The 22,774-nt window shown below is 31.0% G+C and overlaps 2 protein-coding genes, 1 long non-coding RNA gene and 1 other non-coding gene across 4 annotated transcripts; 2 read left to right on the top strand and 2 right to left on the bottom strand.

Annotated features, from left to right (window-relative positions):
- Positions 1-268: 268 nt before the first annotated feature.
- Positions 269-3,702, bottom strand: LOC125213646 (SEC12-like protein 1). The gene is made up of 10 exons (XM_048114301.1): positions 3,472-3,702; positions 3,162-3,259; positions 2,738-2,870; positions 2,544-2,635; positions 1,880-1,979; positions 1,731-1,803; positions 1,511-1,631; positions 968-1,087; positions 687-757; positions 269-591 (listed from the first exon to the last, which is right to left on the bottom strand). Exons 1-10 carry the CDS (start codon positions 3,631-3,633, stop codon positions 398-400), a joined length of 1,164 nt encoding a protein of 387 aa, XP_047970258.1. The 5' UTR covers positions 3,634-3,702; the 3' UTR covers positions 269-397.
- A 4,531-nt stretch (positions 3,703-8,233) lies between these two features.
- On the bottom strand, positions 8,234-10,012 carry LOC125216646. The gene is made up of 2 exons (XR_007175442.1): positions 9,103-10,012; positions 8,234-8,523 (listed from the first exon to the last, which is right to left on the bottom strand). It is a non-coding gene; the product is annotated as an uncharacterized LOC125216646 (long non-coding RNA).
- Positions 10,013-10,271: 259 nt separating this feature from the next.
- On the top strand, positions 10,272-12,497 carry LOC125216645 (probable phytol kinase 1, chloroplastic). The gene is made up of 6 exons (XM_048118402.1): positions 10,272-10,640; positions 11,421-11,488; positions 11,575-11,706; positions 11,768-11,883; positions 11,958-12,072; positions 12,239-12,497. Exons 1-6 carry the CDS (start codon positions 10,371-10,373, stop codon positions 12,423-12,425), a joined length of 888 nt encoding a protein of 295 aa, XP_047974359.1. The 5' UTR covers positions 10,272-10,370; the 3' UTR covers positions 12,426-12,497.
- Positions 12,498-17,029: 4,532 nt separating this feature from the next.
- Positions 17,030-17,132, top strand: LOC125217303. Its single transcript, XR_007175716.1, has one exon. It is a non-coding gene; the product is annotated as a U6 spliceosomal RNA (small nuclear RNA).
- The last annotated feature ends 5,642 nt before the right edge of the window (positions 17,133-22,774 follow it).

Raw genomic sequence — 22,774 nt, 5'->3', positions numbered from 1 at the left:
ATAGCCCTTAAGAAGATACTACGGCCTGTCCAACTCGAACATATGAGGTTCCCAAACGATCGTCCAATAACAAGTTTTGTACCCCAATTGGTGGCTCATCATGTAGGTACATACCTGTATCCCGACCTGACGACCAGCTTGCCAAGAAATTTGCAACTGTATTAGCCTCACGATATGCTTTAAGTGACCTACTTCAAATAGTTATGATATTTTTGTAGGCACGAATATTAAAGAATAAATTTTAGTTAGTTAAATTGAAAGAATAAGGTAGAAAAAAAATAAAGTACAACCCTTGCGCAAAGATAGCCAAGAACAAAGTATACAATCTTAGTTAATCTAAATAAAGTAACTGAACACTCCAAAAACAACAGATTACGTAATTTTTGAGTTAATCTCATTAGAATTCAACGTAATCAAGGTCCAAATTTTCGCCAAATGGGTCACTCCCCACGACAGATTCAATGACTGGCCGTGCAGCTTGATCTTGTGCGACTGGAAAGTTCCAGAAGGAATCAGAGTTCTCGAAGATTACATAAAATGCAACGAGTGATGCCAGAAACAGCCCCAACAATAGCATGTAGATTTGCCAATCTGCGAGCAGAAGCAAAACAACGTTAAGACGGTCTATAATCTGAGATCAGTTCGGTTGAGAGAGAAAGAAGTAGAGGAGAATCAGATATAGGGACCTTTCCAATCAGCAGGAACAGTGAGCTTTGTCGCCATAACTCCCCATTCCTTAGAAGTGGTAAGTATTACCCTGCAACGCCAAAAGCAGTCGAATTACTAACTGGAATGAGTGAATCAGATATGTTTGATAGGTTTAGAGAAGATATGTATTGTCATGATTTATGTCTTAATTGAGAATGCCACAGGTATAGACAATACAAGAGATGGATAGAAATTCTGGCTTTTTTAGTAACAATAATCCCTGAAACTTGTGAATTGACTTATTTTTTCTATAGCTTACCTTTCACTAGGACAAAACTCCAATGATGTGATTTCAGAACCCAGGTGTTGCCTCTTACTCCAATGGTGGACCTCCATATTTTTCACTTCGACAACACATATATCTCCATCCTTGCTCCCACTAAGTTAAAAAAGAAGGTGAATTTTCGTAGTAGAATTAGTGACATGGCAGTTTTTAGTTGATAGCAGAAAAGATATCCAGTCATTGTACAAGCAATGGTGAAACTAAAAACTGTGAAGTTCAAATCTCACTAAATTTATAAGCATGTGAAAAATCCATATGAAACAGGTCCCAAATTGAGCAAGTTCCAGGAAAGTGAATAAATCACGAAAGTGTATTGATTGTTCGCCACATTAAGGCTGTGTGCACTAAACTGCCCCTACAACTCATGAAGTGTATATTTCTAACACAAACCAAACTTTCTAGTTTTGAATACTTCTGTCTTTTGGCAAGCATATTAAACCAGTCTAAGCATTTGCTTCCGATGTACATAATGCCAAAAAATTATAAAATAGGAGATATAGAAAGTGGTTAAGCACTTACAGAGAAAGATATTTCCCATCCAAACTAATAGACATTATCGTAGCTGGTTTTCTAAGTAACCTTTTGTGCCCAACTTTTTTCCAAGTGCTTATATCATAAACAGCAGTAAGTGGCTTATTTCCTGCACAAAGAACATTGCTCATCAAGAATCATTCACAGGCCTTCAGCTAAATAAAATCATATAAATGAGTGCTTTCTCTATGGACGAAAGGTATCATACCTCTTTGAACAGAGCAAAATAAAAATGGTTTTGTCCCATCTTTAGAAAACCTGCAGAGTTCAATTTTCTCATCCTGCAACATGAGCCAAATCAGAACCTCAATTGTGTGAGTATTTGATGCCTAGAACTTATGGATAAACAAAACATACAGAATTCCGTGTCAAAGTTGTAACTGGAGTTCCATCACTTGTGTTCCATATTATCGCTGAACCATCAGCTGAGGTTGTAGCTAAAAACTCTGAGTCTAAGCTGTGAAAGAGCAATACGAAGACCCAACATTAAATTAGCCATCAAACATTTTGAATTGCTTGAAATACATCCATATAACCAAAGAAAAAGAACAGAAACAAAGGAAGGGTTATAATCAGACAGTTAAATGCATAGTAAATTAGAATATAAATCGGCGTCAACAGTCACTTCCAATTTCAAGTAAGAGAACCTTTGTTAATTTTTTATGAGCCTCAGTTGATTACTCCTTGTCATGAAAGGTTACTCATTTTCAGATAGCTGTCTGCTAAAAAGGTAACCTAGAATACACAACCTTCCCATCATAAAGATGGACCCAAAAACCGAAAAATGCAGACTAAAAAAAAGGAAAACCACCATGTAGACATGAGAGTCCGAATACATTTGCTATAAGAACGGAATAAAACAAAAGGCAAGTTCAGTACTTGCACATTGAGATTCTAAATTGTTTGTGTTTTGCACATGATCATGTCCCTAGAGTAAAAAATAAGCTAACAATTCTAGAAGATTATTTAAAAGATAGTTTCTCATATCACTGCTAAATATTCAACTCAATACTCTTTATACCTAAAATCCATGTCTTGAAATGATTTATGAGCTCTTGGTTCTTCCACAATGGCTCGCATTTTTGGCCACTCGAATAGCCTAAGGCATCCATCCTTCAATTTGAAAGTAAAGAAGGAAATACAAGATAAATATTCCTCAACAATAATAAGGGCATAAATTCATAGACATAGTATCCTGATAGAAAGAAGGCTTACAACTCCACCAGTGGAAAATCTAGTTCCATCAACACTAAAAGCCAAACATTTCTGTGGGCCAATCCCCTGCAGTAAAAGCTGTTCTTTTGAAGTAAGTTTTATTTTGTCTTCACGGACTTCCAAATCGAACAATCTGCAGATGGCATGAAGTAGTCAGTCAATATGCAGAAAATGAGACACAAAGTTGTGGTAGAAGTGTCATCACTCATCAGGCTTCTCATGCATCGAAAGAGGGAACTCTTCTCAGCTCTTCAATTGCCATGGAAGGATTAACACCAAATACTCAGATTTTCTATCAATTACATAACTCAATAAGTAGATTCAAGTTTTTCATATTCCTTTTCATCAATTACATAACTCAGTAATTACGGAAATTTTCTATCAGTTATATGTATCCCTTGTTCAACAAATTGCAATTTCTTACTTGCAATCACCAGCGCTAGTGGAACAAACTAATTCATCTCCACTAGGATGCACCGCAATAATCACCGGATCATCGCCTTCCCCAATTTCATACTTAGCCTACAAAAAAACGCCAATAACACTCGTATAAACACAGCAGCAACTTACATACGCTCATAATTCAGCTCATGGAAGATTAATCCGCCTCCAAAAAATGCATAAACCGATCACTTTCGAAAATCAGCCTTTGAGATCATTATTTGCATTATATTCCTAATAAATGATTAAATAATTTCTGGAAAAACAGTCCAAAAATATGAAGTAAATTAAACCTTGGGAGAGGAAGAGAGAGAAGTGGTGATAGGATTCCATGAGAAGATCTCGAGTGAGGACGGCTTCGATTTCCCCACCACCACCAAATGCGCGTTCTCCGGCCGCCGAATCCAGGCGGCGCACGTCACTGTCCCCTTCCCCGGAGCATCCACACCCTCCATTACGCAAATTGTGGGTTTGGTCGTTGGGGTTTTTGAGGCAATTTTAGGTAAATCGAGATTTTGTTTATTGAAATCAGTTGCAATTGGAAATTGTTCAATTTCTATATATATATTGTTAAAATGACCAACCCTGTTAAAGTGACACGGTGACGTCACTTACATAATAATATTATAAATGATACATTGCAATATTTTAGACAGCCATCTATAGATTATTGTATAGCGTGTTGGATATTGCTGGACAAGAAAAATTGTTGTATAAAGAGCAACAAATTGTTGCCGGAGTTTTTCAATTTTTACTTCTTTTTTTTTGCCATATATCAGCTTATTATTCGTCCACGTATATAAATGATTAACTATAAATAATGGTATGATGTTATTTTAAAGGGTGGTGGCACCTAACATGCCGATGTACTAGTATTCACGTATGGTTGACTGACTTATTAAAAAGAAAAACATGAATTCATAAAGTCAAATCAACAATGTCATCAAGTGTAAAACAAAATTAATTAATGTAAATAAAACATAAACAATAAATTACAATTGCAAATGAAAATGCTTTATTTCATCTGACGTAATAAGAAATTTCAGATGAATAATTATATTTCTTATTACGTTATACCAGACTCAAGTAAATAATATATAAATTTTGAGTTTTGAATTTTGTTATTTTATGTGCTATTGTGGTGTCTTTTTTGTAATTTTGAGTTTTTAAGTGAAATTTTTAAAAAATTACTAAGATAATATTATGTGGAGTAATAAATGTTGTAAAGTGCTTAGTATTTATTTTTTCAGGCGGTCAAGTGCTTAGTGTTGAAATTAAATTAGATACGACTAGACCTGTCAAATTGGGTACCCGCGGATATCCGATCCAAAATTTTCGGGTACCCGATCCCGAAATTCCCAAAATCCAATACCCGACCCCGACCCGAATTTTATTTCGGGTACCCGGATACCCGACTCGGATATCCAATCCCGAAAAATCGGGTATCCAGTCCCAATTGTGATTTTGATTTTTTTTTTTTATTTAAATTAACTACAAACTTTTAGAATTTATTTAATATTATTTATCCAAATTTTATACAATGTTGAAGTAATAATATTCAAGTAAAAATAACTACAAATTTTTAGAAATACAAAATTGTTATAGTAGCTCGAATTTAAGATAAAATAACTAATTCTTGTAGTAGTTCGAATTTAAAAGATAATAACTACAAACTTTGAAAAATACAAAATTCATAAGTTATACATATTAACATCTCTCATCCATCCACAATTAGTCAATAACCATCAAAATTCATAAGTTCAAACATCCATCCTTTATAAATATCACAATTCAATAATTCATAAGAATCAAGATCTAACAATAATATCATCAAAAAATTCAAAATTACAAATATCACGAGTCAATGAAATTAAAATATAATTAAAAAAGTAAATTACATACCTTATATGCTAACTATTAAGTAGTATTAATTAAATTTTAGTTAAGAAATTTTATTACATTTAATTATAATAAAAATATAATTTATTAATTTTAGAAAATAAATCGGATAATTCGGGTATACCCGATCGGATATCGGGTAACCCGATACCCGATCATCCAAAATTCTCACTACCCGATCCCGATCCGATACCCGAAAAATTGGATTTCGGGTATCCAATTATTCGACTTTTTTGGGTTTGGATATCGGATATCCAATACCCGATACCCATTTTGACAGACCTAGATACGATTATTTTGACAGGCCTAAATACGACTATTCGCCCAAGAATTAAAATCATCATTGGATATAAGTGTTCCTTAAATGACAATATTTTGGAAGTAAATGCAAAAGAGTAATGGTTATTTCAATCGATCGCAAACATTTCTCTCAATTATGAATTATGCCTCAAATATGCACTAATCTACTCATTTAATGAGTTGACAAATAATTAAACACAATAAAAATCGAGGGTTGATTAACTAGTGGTGCAACTTAAAAGTCAATGCTACGCGGATGTATTGACTAAATACAATGACGATAAGAATATGCTCATTTTTATTCCAATTCCATGGATAAACAAGAATATATCGAATGCACGTCCCTTTAAAATATTGCTTCATAATTAAATATATCAGCTCTTGTAGTTGCAGGCACAATAAATTGGATTTTGCGAGATTTCTTTGTTATGGCAAATTATGGATTTTGACATTTTGTCTTGTTTATTCGAAAAGGTTCTATTTTATTATTTTTAGATAAAAAGATGTCACACTTTCGGCTAAGACGCTAAAATGATTGGACATAATTATTTATACACAGAGAGAAATAAGTTTCTAATAAACATAGTGGGGTGAGATATTTATTAATTATTACGTACAATTGTAGTAATAGAATGAGACATTGTAAAACATAATGCTAAAATGATGGTACAAAAGTAATAATTTACCAATACTGTTGATTGTGTAGTTGGGCCCAATTTATTATTGTGCGAGTACCTTTTTTTTTGTATTTTTGTGGTGCAACTTGTATCATTTTGATATTATTTAAATATTTCAAATTTAGAATTAATAATAACTTAGTGTATGAATAAATGAGGCTATGGATTATTATTACTAATCTTTAAAACAAATTACGACCTACCTCACGAATAAGATATTAAGTATTTTTCTTAAATTAATATATGAAGAACAAGTTACATTTTTTTTTACAAAGAAGAGGCATCGCCCTATATTTCTAACATTGGCCACATACGACAATGTGTTATCATTGGCCGGTCATTCAGTAACAAATTTATCGTCTCACTCGGTGCCTCGTCAAATACCACTAGCCCAGGCTATATGCTCACACCAAAATTTATCATGGCGTCTTCAACTTAATTGTTTCCTCTAAACAAATGAGCAATCTTCACATTCCACTATCTTTGCATGATAATTTTATACTTCTAACAAGCGATAAAGCACTAAAATCCAATTCTCTGTCAATAAGCAAGTGAACAATAGCCATAGTATTGCGTTCCACAAGGATATTTTTAAGTCTTCGTTGTCACACCAACTTAAGTCCATCATATCACATATTTTCCACAATTCAATTTGCACAACCGAGCATCTTTCATAATGCTTTGTGTAGCCCAACATCCACTCACCAGTTGAGTCGAGCTATATCCTTCCTGATTCAGTATGCAACTTAATTTACATGATCCACTTGGGGGGAGCATGTCACTGTTCATGCTTAAACACCTTTTGTCGATTAACATGGACCAATCTCGCCCAAATTCTACACTGTGCAAATTATAGCATACGATGACACAAGCTCACCCTAGAAGACTAATTAATTCTTGTTCTCCAACAAATCATACTGAAAATAATGCTACTCCATAACATATTCCACTACAATATGATAACATGCCAAACTATTCACCGACCAATTATCCCGATTCATGGTAAGAAATTATTTGTATCTCATAAAGATAAAACTGTAGGCCCAATTATTTGTTTTAGCAATAACTCCAGCCCAACTTTCTTGTGCCCAAATCATCGACTCTCTCAATATCAAAATCAGTGTTTGTCACTATCAAATCAAATGACATGTCACCAGTCAACACGTGTAGCCAGCTCAATTGAAAATAAAAAATGCGAATATAAAATTTTATTTTTCTATTCACCGTATTTATTACTCTACAATCCCACAAATTTTATTTTTCTATTTACGTGTGTCACCGTATTTATTACTTATATTTGGTGTGAGTACAAATTTTAGATAATGTAAGAAATAGTGGATTGAAAAAATTCTAAAATAATGAATATGAAGCTCATTTTTTATATTAATTTTATAATAGAATATGAGTAAAGTGAGTTGGTGGAATGTGTGACCTACTTATTATATATGGTAATATGTAAAATGTGATTTTTATGATGGGACTGAAATGATAAAATATAATTTTTATTGTAGGAGTTAGGTAGTGAGTATTTAACATGAGTATATAACTAAGAGTATACCATATGTATATACTTTTTCAATTGATATTATGTACTAACTATTTTATTTGAAATCAATACAATACTTTTTTTTTCTATAGGGAGTAGTACTACAATTGCAAACTTTTTAAAAGGTTGAAATTGCAAATTTGAATTGTTACATCGATCAATATAGTACTTGTACCACAAAAATAGGACCATTGGCAAGTTGGTGAACCGCATATGAATATCTTTTATTAGTGGACGAAAATAATGATGATAAATTGTTAATGATAACGATGCTTGATCTAAACCATTTGTGATTGGTCACTTCGTGATCATCCTCAAATTAGACTCATGGACCAATTTTTTTTTTTTAAATCTTATCATTAAATACGGATCCTTCAAAAATCAAATGTTAGGACAATTTTGACATATAAATGATTACAATTATTTCTAATGTTTGTTGATTGTGAAAATTTCATATATCAAGTAATGGTCCTCTGGCATCTCGTAGACTGTTGCTCCCCACGAAATTTATTGTGAATAATAAATATTGGATGTTAAGCTATATGCCAAAATGTTGAGCTTAATCTTTAATTTTTGAAATTAAGAGCTCAAACGATAAAAAGTCGTTTTAGATTAATATTTATCGTACTATAATAAATAAAACAATCATTTATTTTAAGAATTGAAAATTAAGAAAAGTCATCCGCAACTGCTAACACAAATAGCAAAAAATAAAATGTATGGTCTAAAAATGATAACAAAATAAATAAAAAATTAAAAAACTGATTTTTGTAAAACACAATTCCAACATCGCACACGCCACGTGATTGGCCAAACATCACGGGTTAGATTGAGTGGCATGACAGTTCACGACCGTCACCCTCTCCCCAACCTTCTTAGAGCATCCGCAATAAAACGCACGCCCTAGTGACCGGCCTGTCACGCTGCGAAGTGATTCAATCAGAGCGAATGGTGTGTGCTTATGTGCTCATTGAGCTTATTTTCAATCGAGCAATGATAAACAACCAAATTTTGTACAACTAAAATAATATTATATTAGTAATTTTGATGTGTTAATTAAATATTAAATTAATAGATATAGTTAGTTAACAAATTAAAATCAATTTATTAGTCTTTGACCTCATTTTCAATTTTTTATTTTTATATTTGAATTATTTCTTCATTATTTTTCAAATTTATATTAAAGTATGTATTAATTACCTTTTACGGTTCAAAAAAATTTAAAAAATTATACACAAATACCATAATATTATGCACATTCCCTATACTGTGTATATGTCTATATTTTTTAATTAAATGCATAAATAAATTATTTTTTTATTCAAATAAACCAATTTTTGATTGTATAAAATTTGGTTGCATGGACTTATGGTTTTCAATAAGGGATTACAGCCTTTATCTAGATCAAATGTGTTGACTAGAATAGTAGAATGTGTACCAACCATAACAAGCTTTTTATATCTATCTCGGTTGTGGCCAAAAGTAGTGAGGAATCTTCAAACCTGTGGTCTGACAGACTCCAGTAACTTTTATTTATTGCATCGATCATATCGTCGTTGATTAAAAAGTTGATTAACTAGGAGTATCTGGAAACCAAATGAATTTAATGATAAGTTAATAAAAGAAGAGAGAAGTGAAGGGAAAATGGATAAAATATGAGTGATATGAGAAAAAGTAAGAAAGAAAGAAAAAAAAAGTGAATAAATAAGAGATAAAGTTTACTATATTTTTTAAATAAATCTTTTTTCTAATATTCCAAAAATAGCAAAATTAGGCTATTTTTGTGGACGGGTGTATTATTTATTGATTTTCGAACAAAGAAAATGAATATACAATTGGTATTTACTATACTTGTCTCGATTAGTATCCGTCAACAAAAATAATCTCATTTTATTATTTTAGGAATGTCAACGGAAAATAGTCTCATTTCAAAAATACAAACTCCATTTTATAATTATCCACTTTTTCTATTTTTCTCTTACTTTCTCTTATTTTTTTATTTACTTTTCCATATTTTTCCTAGTTTAAATTTTCATTAGAACTGTATCATTTATAAATGAGATAATTTATTTGGATAGAAGAAGTACTAAATATTAATGCTAAAAGCATTAATACTCCTACTACTACATGGACAAAAGCTGGCTACAAAATAAAACTAGACTCCATAATCCTCCCACGTGACTATTTTTTTAGGATGTCCAACTATTTTTTTAGGATGTCCTATTTAAATTGACTCTTTCCTAAAATTAAAATATCACACTGTATAATCCCTCTCTTCAATGAAACAGTACTGCACAAAATTTCATACTCCTCCGTTCCATAGTAATATGAGCGTTTTTCCATTTCCGTCCGTTCCATAGTAATAGAGTTATTTCATTTTTTAGTAAAAGTCAACGCATTTTCACACCTACTTTACTCTCTCTTACTTTTTTCTCTCTTCATCTCTACCTTTTTAATTTTCCACTTTATTTTCTCTTTACTTAATTCATCTAACACAATTTTTCTTAATCTTCGTGATGAAAAGTTTTGCCTTCATTATTATAGAACGGAAGAAATAGTATTTTAGAAAAAATGTTAATACATTAACCTGGTTTAGAGAGTAGAATTAATTAGTGCATATGTGAGAAGTCCCCACCGTGATATAAAATACGTATAAATATAAATTCATTGGTATCAATAAAATCAAACTCATCTCGAACGGGAGAGAACCGCAGGCAGATCTACCGCAGCAGCACACCGAGGCGGACTCCGCGTGACTGAGAGAGCGCGCATGGCCTACGGTGCTAACGTGAGCCGGTGTGCTGCTACCTTATCCTCCGCACACTATCTCTGCCGCAGCATCCCCCCTCCCTCCTCCACTCCCCCCCTCCTTCCCGCCGCTCTCTCCGCACGCATTCATGGCAAGCTCCGCCGCCCGGTCGCCACCGCAGCTGGCGGTCAGCTGCTTCACGACGCCGGCGCCACCGCTCTGGTTTTCGGCGGCGCTTATGGCCTAGTCTCCACCTTCGATAACCTCACCCGCCGCAACATCATCGACCAGGTCGCTCCTCTCTCTCTCCTCCGTTTCGCTTCACATGTTCATGCATGTCTGTGGATGTATACTAATTTGAGTAATTTCTGTGTACTGTGTGTGAGAGAGAGAGAGAGATTGAGAGAGAAGAGAGCTAGATCGCAAAGCTAGATCTGACATAATTGCACAATTAGAAGTTAGAACAACTGATTGTGCGGTGAAAAATCAAAATTGAAAGGAGATTGCTGCCTTTGTTGGTAACGGATTGCAGGCGGATGAAATCGAGAGAAAACTTTCCATTTTCTAGTTTTGGCAAGAAATTTCAGTAACACAGTTCCGTTGCTATTTTGTCTTACCAAATACATGAAAAGTTTTTTCGAGTGTAGGGAAGCAGATAGGGACATATGACTCACAGTCTATCACTCATCTCCTCGTCCACCTTTTGCTGCTTAACTTTTCTGGCTGCCTTTTTCCCCTCTATTTATTTTTATTTTTATTTTGGTTATATGCACATTTTTGTCGATTGATCTGATACAGTTTACTGCTGATGATCATAAGCTTAGGGAATTTCGTTTATGCAAATGATAGATCAGATTTACTTTGAAGGCATTTGAGAAATTATAAATCTCTAATAGCTGATTACACTAATTAAGATGATTAAGAAGGTTAAAAGACCATTAGTACTGATTGAATACTGTAAATCTAGCATCATTGAATGTAAATTGCAAAAAAATGATTAAATTCTGGATAAATTTGTATAAGATTCTATATAGGAGTATAATGCAATTCTTCATTTTTTGTGCAACACAGAAATTGAGCAGGAAACTGGTTCATATACTCTCGGGGCTGCTCTTTTTAGCATCGTGGCCGATTTTCAGGTTTGGAAACACACTGCACTCTGCCTTTTCCTCTGTTTCGAGTTTTAAAAAACTTGAGCTAATGATGGCTTTTGCTCTTAGATTAGCACCTCCACGGGGGCTCGTTATCTCGCTGCAATTGTGCCTTGTGTGAATTGCTTTCGGCTTGTGATCAACGGACTATCTTTGAGCACGGATGAAGGGCTAATCAAATCTGTTAGTCGAGAAGGGAAGCCCGAGTAAGTGATCCGTGATATAATTTGTTGCTCCTAGCAGCCTAGCTGATGAATGTTTGTACAGGGAATTGCTTGGAGGTCCGCTTTATTACGTTCTCGTGCTGATTTTATGCGCGGTTGTGTTTTGGCGCGATTCCCCCGTTGGAATGATTTCACTGTGTATGATGTGTGCTGGCGACGGTAAGAGCTCCTCCGCCTTTCCCACCCCTTTATGAATATCTTGTTCGACCATTTTAAACCTCGGTGAGATGCAGGCATTGCTGATATCATGGGACGGAGATTCGGATCGACAAAACTTCCTTACAATCCGCTCAAGAGTTGGGCCGGTAGCATCTCGATGTTTCTGTTTGGTTTCCTGGTTTCAATTTGGTATGCACAAATCTTGAAACCCCTTCGTGTTCTTGTCGATTGTATACAACTAGATCACTCCAATATGATACCTATATCCGGATCTAGACACGGGTTTGGAGCGGATATAGGTATTGTTGATCCGTTACACAGTCTGACAATGTCTCGTGTTTTGCTATGAATACAGTATGCTGTATTACTTTTCGGCCCTCGGGTACGTGGAACTGGATTGGATGACGACCGTGGGAAGGGTCGGATTGGTTTCGCTGGTGGCGACGTTCGTGGAGTCGCTCCCGACCAACGAAATTGTGGATGATAATATTTCAGTTCCTTTAGCAAGCATGGTAACTTCATATTTCGTTTTCGGTTGGTAGAACAGAAGCCTGCGCTTAGTTTTAATTTTGTATGAATTTTGTTTAACTTTTTATGTTACCTGAATTTATTCACTGTTTGTCAATTTTTAGAGAGAAGTCCTAGTAATTTTCTCTATGTTAGAAATTATAGTACTTCTTCACTTTATTCAGCTGTAGATGCGATGATTTTAGCACATGTTGCCGATGATTGACATGAGTCACATGACTAAGTGGACCAGACTTATCTAATTCCAAAGATGCTAAAAATTACACATTCCTCCGAAACCGAAAAATAATCATATTGTATAGATTTTTCTTTATGAAGTTAGTCTCATTTTCACAATATTATTTTAATCACTTATTCTGTATGTCTTTCTTCTATTTTTATCAATTTTGATCAAAACATGCGCTATTTACTAATAAGATTACATTTTTGGATGAAGAGAATATATTCTTCTTTTTTATTACTAAACAGGATGGCCCGACAAAATGAATTGCCCCTCCCTATAGTAAGTATCGGCTATCGCATGGGACAGTTTTAATCATGTGTTAATTCCTTATTCTTCATGTCTCACTACAGTGACATATTTTTCTTTTCTTTCGATCCATCAAACTACATATTTATAAGAAAGAAATATTACTCTCTATATTATTCCATCTCAGTTAAGACATTATAAAACATTGTATTAAAATTTGTGTTGATTTGAGTTGTATATACGTAGGAGTAATATTATATATTCTTGAATAATTTTTTTGTATAAGTGTGACATGTGTTGTACATTTATTTGTTTTTATCACATGCTATGTTATGTGGAGTACATACATTATCCCTGACAAAGCTGCCGAACTAATAGAAGAGCCCCAAAATAAAGATGGCTTATGATACAAAAATAAAAGTAGAGATAAGATGTACTCCACAGTCCACAGTGAAGGATTTTGTTTCTTTGAATGTATGTGTATATTTAGAGAGTGTTTAGATGGAGAAAAAATTCAGTGGTCTCAGTATATCACCATGGAATGCATATGTGTATGCCCAACCAATAGTATTTTGACAAATAGATATGCTTTTGGGTCCCATCTCCAACTAGAGTCACATTTAGGCACACACATATATGGAAATTTCTCATGTCCATACATAAATCATATAGCTCCATATACACACATATATATGCATTAATTACCATCCCATTTAGCTAACGGCAGAAATTTGATTTTGATATGAAATTTTGCACCTCATATATAATTCATATAACTATCTATCTATATATACACATAATATATTCATATATATGCTGTGAAGGCTCCATCTTTCTACACACTTAAAATCTCCAATTAGTTTTATTTATTTTTATTTTATTTTAATTGTTATTTATTGCAACAATCATTTACTCTATTTTGTTTCTAGAATTTTTTTATGGTATATTGGAGAATTTTTAATATATTAAAAATATTTTTGGATCATGTTATTATTATTAAATACTCTTATCTTTATATCTTTAACATAGAATACAACGCTTATTACGTTAAAGTGCTATAGAAAAATAAAATAAGAATTTTAATACTATATTATCATTCATATTTAATGTGCTACAGAAAAATTAAATAAGAGGTATACTACTATATTAAGTATCAGTCGTATAGATAATTTATTGTGTGCCTTTTTTAATTATGTTAGAGATTTTTAAGAGCATAGCAGTAGCATAGTTATTCCGTGTATATGGAGCTAGTAATTAATGCGTATATATGTGTGTATATGGAGCTATATGATTTATGTATGGACATGAGAAATTTCCATATATGTGTAAGTCTATGTGTGATTCTAGTTGGAGATGAGATCCATAAGGATATCTATTTGTCAAAGTACTATTGGTTGGACATATCACATATGCATTCCATGGTGGTATACTGAGATCACTGAATTTTTTCTCGTTTAGATGAGTTTATAATATTTAAGACGTTACATAGTATAACTATAAGTTATTGAAACATCTAATTAGTCCAAGAGCTTATAATTAAATTCTCTAAAATAAGCTTAACCAAAGTGATGGGATAGGTCCTTTCTATTGCCAGATTTATTCGTAATCAATTTGAAATAACAATGATGTTTGTGCTTGGATTCTACTAAATTAGATCTAAATTAATTAATCATATTTACTTTTCAAGTTTTGTTTATTGTTTAAACAATTACTGTATTTTTATATAATGACTTGATAATTTTCATTTGTATATATGGCATAGTAAGAACTAGGAGTATCATTTTTGCGGAGGACAATGGAGAATGGACAATGATGTATAATGTTGGGGATTCCTTCAATTGAAAATTTATTTTTCCGCTGTGTTGGTCTAAATTTATTTTTGTATTGTACTATACTTTTAATACAACTGGACTAATAGAAAAGGTTTATTAAGATAATCATTTTATTGTTTTGGGCCTATTTAAGAAGAGAGACTTACGCATAAAATTGGGCCCAGTTTAACACATCCTGCGCCATTTTTTCCCACATCGGAAATACAAACTTAAATTGCAACAACGATGACGCGCATGGCCCCTGTGCAAGGATGACATGCAAGGATGACACGCATAAACCTCAATAATCTCTTCTTCTCACGCACATCAAACAACATGCTATAATAGCTAACATGGTGATGATGATGTGCGTGAAAAGAAGAGATTAGAGCATCTCCAATGCTAAATAGGCCAGCAATAGGCCAGCCATTCTCCCTCCCTGTCACGTCAGCAGTACTAAAAATTCACCTGCCACATCAGATTTAGGCCAGCTGCAATAAAAATAATTCAAAATATACTACATTTACGGAATTAAAATCACGATTAAATTACCGAATTAAATTTACGAGACATATACGGGAAAATTCTTAATTTTGTATGACATGTTTCTGTTTTAGGTCTTAATTTTGTATTGGGCTAGTTGTTGTTGTCCATCGCTAGATGTTGCTCTTGTACGAGAAATTTAGAGATAGAGAAAATCGCGTTTATATAGTTTTTCAAAATTTTAAAAAAAAAGAATTAAAAAAAAAATTAAAAAAAGAATTAAAAAAAAAATAAAAAATAGCGTTGGCCGATCGGGCCGCCACAATGGCGGCCAGCGCATCGGCCAGCCACACGCAATCGGCTAGCCTTGGCCGGTTTTTTCGCCGAAATTCGGCTAGCCTACTCCAATGGTTCGGCTAGCCGATCAGCTAGCCGGTGACTAGCCTACCATTGGAGATGCTCTTATTGAGGTTTGCAGCTTAAAACTCATTTCCAAGCTCATGTATATATATCTTCGAAGAGAAAGTGAGTGAGCTTTGGCAAAAGGTTGTAAAAAAATTTCTGCAACTTATAATTTCTCTAGAAAATAAACTTCTCAACTCTAACTCATCATTGTAATTTAAAAGGCAACAATTGAACAATCTACTTTACTAAATTCAATATCTACACTCTCAATTACATCTCTTTTTCTAACTTTCTTTTTTCTCATTGTAACTTATAAATGCCCTCCTTTATCTTATACTAGTATTAAGGAGCTACTTGGTATGATGGAATGGAATAGGGGAATGGAAAAACATTCATACCTCCATTTCATTCATTTACTTGGTATTTTATTTTTATAGGAATGACCATTTCACTTGGAATCACCATTCCATTCTACATGGAAATAGCCATTCCTTCCATTTAGCTAAGGAATGGCCGTTCCATTCCATTCTATTTCACCAACCCTCCCCCCCTCCTCCCAACAACACACAACAACACGACAACACGTACACACTCACACACAGACACAACAACACACACACACACACGCAGCAACACACACAGCACACACAACAACACACACACACAACAACAAATACTCTCACATGCACACACACCACCACATATACCCACACACATCAACACATATACCCACACACATCAACACATACATACACCATATATGCACACACTCATTTACGTGTTTCGTACAAATTTATATGATCCAAAATATTGACAAAAATATTTTTGAATGAATATTTTTTTTTTAGAATCAACATATTAATTATTCATATTTCATCTCATTCCATTCATATATTATTTTGTAGTTACCAAGCATGGAATGAAATCAATCAAGGAATAACAATTTAATTCCATTTGTAAACCTTACATTCACCAAACATATGAATGGAACGAAATCTCCATTCCATTCCCTCCTCATTCCATTCCATCATACCAAGAAGCCCCTAAGCTCAATCATCCAAATACTTTCACAAGCCCTTCTATTGCAACGATTTATTTGTAATATATTTGAAATATCATTATTGTTTGTGTTTTTATTCTAGTATTAAATTAAATCTAAATTAATTAAGCATATTTACTTTTCAAGTTCCTTTTCTCTACAGTTATTATTGTTTTAAAATGTCTTCATAGTTTTCAGTTCCCAATATGGACATTATGGAATATTTTTCATACAGCTAACATACTGCATTCATTAGGCGAAACAATAAAATCTTAAATATATTTGTTTTGGGCCTATTTACATAGTGATATTCATCTGGCCCATTTAACTTGTCCTTTTCCATTTTCTCCCACATCGGAGATACAAACATAATATGTTATCTTTATATTGCCTATGCTTGAAGTAGCTGTTGTCCCTTCGGGGACATCCGATAAAATTGGAACGATACAGAGAAGATTAGCATGGCCCCTGTGCAAGGATGACACGCATAAATCGAGAAATGGTCCAAATTTTTTTTATATCAATGGTCTATGAATATTAAAACTACAAGTTTCATTAAAACATAAAATTTACACAAAAATAAAATACCTAGTTTGTATTAATTTTTTTCACTCGTTATACTTAATTTATTTTGAGAAAAAATGCTACGGTAATTATTTATTTGCAATTTGGACTAATTTCGAACCTTTTATTGCGTAGAACTAAATATATAATCACCAAAATTAATAAAAAATGCAGAATCTCTCTTATAAAATAAAATACCCTCACATGAATTATTGGGAAATTACTTTATGGAGATTTTTTTTGTTCAATATTCTAGACCATAAATTTTGGCTATATTCTTGAGAAGATAAGTATCGTTGCAATAAGTTCGTCTCTACGTGTTCTGAGATAAGATAAAATCCAATCTCTCTACGGTCGGTTTGATTTTCTAAAATATTGGCCTAAATTGTGACGTGTTTTTTTTTAATGTTAACGTTATTAATTTCATGGTAAGTCTTCTATTCAATAATAATAATAATAATAATAATAATAATAATAATAATAATTAGTTAAGCTTATCACATCAATCAACTATTGCTTTTCTCTTTGGCTTCCCTTTTCTCCCTCATTTTCAAACCTTTTCAATATCGCGTTTTATAAGTAATAATTATGCTTATATATTTATTTTGACTACATTTATGCGGAGAAAAGTGCCATTTTATAATGTTGTCATAACTAACAAGAATCAACAAATAACTTTATTGTATGTAGTCACATCACATATATTGAAACATAAATATATTTGAGGTACGACAAACAAAAGTGGGCACAAAAAATCAATCTAGTGCGATACGCTTGTCAAATATATTGTGAGCTATCACAAAAAAAAGTATTATGAATTTCTAAAGAGAATTCTCGAATAATGAAAGTTTATCTGTTTATTTTGGAAAAAATAATAAAACTATAAATAAATATGGATCACAAATTTAATTCACTAATTCAATATATAGAGTTACTAGAGTCGTGGACCCATGAATGAAAACATGACCACCAATGCAATATCAAGAATTCAAGATGACAAGAATATATATCACATTGTTAGAAATGAGTCAAAAACCCATCATTGGATATTCCCAAGAATCATATTTTTAGAAATTATAAAACTGCGTAGTATATAGCAAATTTTATATAAAGATTTTATTATCAAAATTTTATTATCAGACTTTGTAATTGTCAAATAAATTTCCATATATGTGTTAATAGTATAAATCTCCATAATATATTTGAACGTGACAAACACCGTTTGCCACATGTTTCTTTTTTGATTGCGCCACACAAATATTGATACGTCAACCTGTGTCACCTAAATTTTGTAGACAGCCAATATACCAAACTAAAGGAAAAAAAGGTGTTCAACTAATTCCCCTAACAATTTTCCCCATATAATTGGGTTTTTTTTAATTTTTTATTTATTTAGCATATAATAATTCCTAGCATAAGACACCGGAAATATGATCCATTGAAGGAATTTTTGTATACATAGCAAAAAAAATCAAATTTTAATTAGTGGTAATCGGGTCCTATTCCAATGCTTATAGCACCCTAATCCAAAATCAAGACTAAATCTCCGCCCTTGGATTTTAAAATGAATGGATGAGATTAAAGCTCACAGAATCTCAATAAATAGTAGACAAAATATCAACAAAAGGGTAATATCGTCATTATGTTATCATATGATAATTTTCGTTAGTGTTTTTTTATATCAACATTTTGTATTACAAATATCAACAATATGACATTAGAATATCAACACAAGGACAAGAAAATATCAACACATTTTTATTGAGATTGGACATGCATAATATTAAGATTTTGCTTACAATATATTGAGATTTTTTGTTGCATTTGTTGAAAATGACTGCTTATCAACATGTACGAAAATTGAAATATAATTTATCAAATTTCATCACTCGAACATCGTCGGAACATATGCAATTGAGATCTCGTTGGAATCCTTATTAAATTATCTTTAATTTGATATATTTTTTGCGAAAAAATAATTTAAATTGAGAGAATTACGTAAATTTAAAGATTTGAGATGATTTTGAGGAGAGAGAAAGTAGTTAGTTATAAATACTACATATAAGATTTGACATTAATACCCTTTTAATTTAATTAATAATTATTTAAATTTAAAATATATTACGCTTGACATTATATTAACCACAACCACAAGATCTTCTAATCTAATTATTGAAAATTGATCTCAATTTGGAATTGATAATTAGTTAGCAATTGATTACATCTCTAGTGGTAATCTATTGGAATTTGTTTGAATTAAATGGCAGATTTGGAACAAATCAATATTTATGTTTTTATCATTTTGATCCGTTTAAATTACACAATAAATTACAAAGTGGCATAAAAAAAAATCTTTACAAATAGATTCCTTCAAAGCATTTCCGTCAATTAAATGTTAGTCATATAGTTGTACAGAGAAAAAGAAAAAATATTGTTGATATAGCTTTAAAATATTAAAATCAGTCCAAAAAATTAAAAATTATACGGAGTACTATAATTCTTATAATCAAAATCGAAAACTCAATCAATATTCATACACTATCAAATTTTCATTTATTCCCTCCATCTCTAGTAAGTGATACTCCCTCCGTCCCATGCTACTTGCACATTTCATTTTCAGACTGTCCCCAAACTACTTGCACTATTTATATTTTAGTTAAAAAAAATTATGGTATTTAATTAAGATATTCGAGTTAGTTCGTGTTTTCTTTATCAAATGTTGTCTTATTGCACTTAAAATTTTAATTAAATTACACTAATTACTCGTGTTCAAATTTACGCTGTTAAAGTGAAAAGTGTGAGTAGTATGGAACAGAAGAAGTACAATTCTTTTCCTCACGTGTATTTTGAGAAAATGATAATAAATAACTAAAGTACATTATTCTCCCACTTACTTTGTTTTTTCATCATTTAACTACTTATATTAATTTTTCAAAACACTTGCAAAAAAAATGTGTCACTTACCTTAGGATGAGTGGAGGCAAATTATAAAATACTCTATATAGCTTTAAAATATTAAATACATAAGTCCGGAACATGTTATTATTATTTTATCAAAATTTCACTGTAACGTTCTTAAAATTAAGAATTTAATGGAGCTAAAAATTTGGAAAGTGAAAAGTTAAAACAAAATTATGAAATTCTTAAATCAAAATTGTAAACTCAATTGTTGGTATCTTTAAATCATAATTTTCCAATTTTAATTTCTTCTATGATAAACTAAAATGAGTTAGGAAGTCTAATATTTTTACAAAGAAACAGAGAAATATTAAAAATATAAATTTAAAATATTAAAGCTATGCCAAAAATTAAGAGTTTAGTTAGAAAACTGAAATTTGGAATGTCAAGTAAATTGAGCTAAGGTATTTAAATAAAAAGATATTTAATATTTATTTTTAAAATAATAATTGGACAAGTTAGGAACATGTAATTATTTTCTAACAGAATTTGCCTGTAAAATTCTAAAAAATAAGAATTGAATAATATTAAAATTGAAAAATAAAGTATTAAAATTAAATAAAGTCAGAAATAGCCAGGGTATGGTTTATTTAGTATGGGATAGTAATTATAGGATAAATAATTAAATACTTAGCTTCAAATATAAAATAAAAGAGTTAAAATATATGATTTTTTTTTATCAGGGTTCAACTATAGCATCCCAAATATTAATAATTTAATGAAATTAAAATTTTAAAAGATAAAGGTATAACATGAAAGTGTATGAAAATATTTAAAATAGAATGGTATATTCAATTAGGATTTCAATAACATATCTCAAATTTTAATGTGTTACTTCATATAGTAGTTCGAGCTTGAACTCTAATATTTTATGAAGAAAAAGTTAAAATACTAACTATATAACTTTAAAATACTATATTAAATAGATGAGTTATGAACATATGGTTTTTTTTTTATCGATGTTCGACTGTAACGTTTCAAAAATTGATAATTTGTAGAAATTAATCTTTTGGAAAGTAACGTATTCAAATCAGAATCACAAAATTTTAAAAAAAATTAAAATTGTAAACTCAGTTAGTAGTATTAAATTTTAATTTTTTTGCATATTATAGTAAATTGAACTAAGAAACCTAATACTAACCTAATACTTTATAAAAAAAAAGAGAAAATATTAAATAGAAGAGTTAAGAACATATTTTCGACTGAGGTTCAACGTTTTGTAAAAATTAAGAAGTTGAAAAATGAAAAATTTGAAAGTAAAGAGTTAAAATTAAAATTCTTAAAATCAAATAGTAAGTATTAAATATTAATATATCTCAAATTTCAGTTTGCTGCATGATAGAGTAGTGAATTGAGCTAGGACCTATAATATTTTATAAAGTAAAAGATAAAATATTAACATATAGCTTTAAATTAATATGGAAGAGACGAATTAAGAATATGTGATTTTTTTTTGGGTACAATTGCAACATTTGAAAATTTAGAATTCAAAGAAATTAAAATTTGAAAAATAAAAAATGACTATCAAAAGTATGAAATTCTTAAATATAATAATCATAACCTCAATTAGTATTAATATATTTTATATTAAATTTTAACTTGTTACATGTTATATTGAATTGGGTTAAGAATAATAAAAATTGAAATGTAAACTATATATCTTAAGATAATTTGATAGATGAATTAAGAATGTTGATAATTTTTTTTAGTTGAGGTTAACGTAATGTCCTAAAAATTATGAATTTACATAAAAGAAAAATGTAAAGAATTAAATCAAAATTATAAAATTCTTAAAATCAAAATTGTAAACTTCATTAATAAATAATATATAATATGTATCAAATTTAAAATTATTTGAATTCTTTTTTTTTGGAACTTTACTTTGAACCCCGATAAAAAATAATCAAATACTTTTTTAATTCATTTAATTAACATTTTATATATATAACTAATATTTTACTATCTTTTTAAAAATAAATTGAAATTTGAAAAGTAAAGGTATATACCTTATTGAAATACTACTCCATGTATTTTGGAAATTAAGATATATTTACAATTTTTATTTTTGAAAGTAAACGTATATAGTTAACGTTCCAAAATTAGTACTCTTATAAACAAATAAATTGTTTTATGAATGTAGGAGTAATTAATAAGGTATATGAACAACTTAGAAATTTAATTAAAAATAAAATACGGATATAATATAAAATTACAAAACATCATTTCCCATTCCATTGCTTCAAGATTTTAATTTGTACGTTCATAAGATTGAATAATTGATTTGTTATAGGTAGATTTATAATAGGGATAATTTAGTAAATAAACAATATAATTAATAACAAAAATAATTGAAATAATTTTCATATCATGTCGAGTTGACGACATGAGTCTTATGAATAAACAATAGGAGTATATTTTTATATAGGGATTAGGGAATATGAGTAAGAATAAACAAGTTAAATAGTTAGGTAAACTGTATTGATTATGATAAATATAGTCATTTCTTTTTCCTAAAGAGACCAAATTTACACGCAAAGTTTGTGCAAATGTGGTGTGAAACGTGAACACACGCGTAAATGCACTAAACCCAAACTCAAAAATATGTAACCGAACAAAAGAGAAAAATGATATAAT

The sequence above is a fragment of the Salvia hispanica genome, chromosome 3 (assembly GCF_023119035.1).
Source record: "Salvia hispanica cultivar TCC Black 2014 chromosome 3, UniMelb_Shisp_WGS_1.0, whole genome shotgun sequence".
Lineage (NCBI taxonomy): Eukaryota > Viridiplantae > Streptophyta > Magnoliopsida > Lamiales > Lamiaceae > Salvia > Salvia hispanica.
This window is presented reverse-complemented; position numbering and strand designations above follow the sequence as displayed.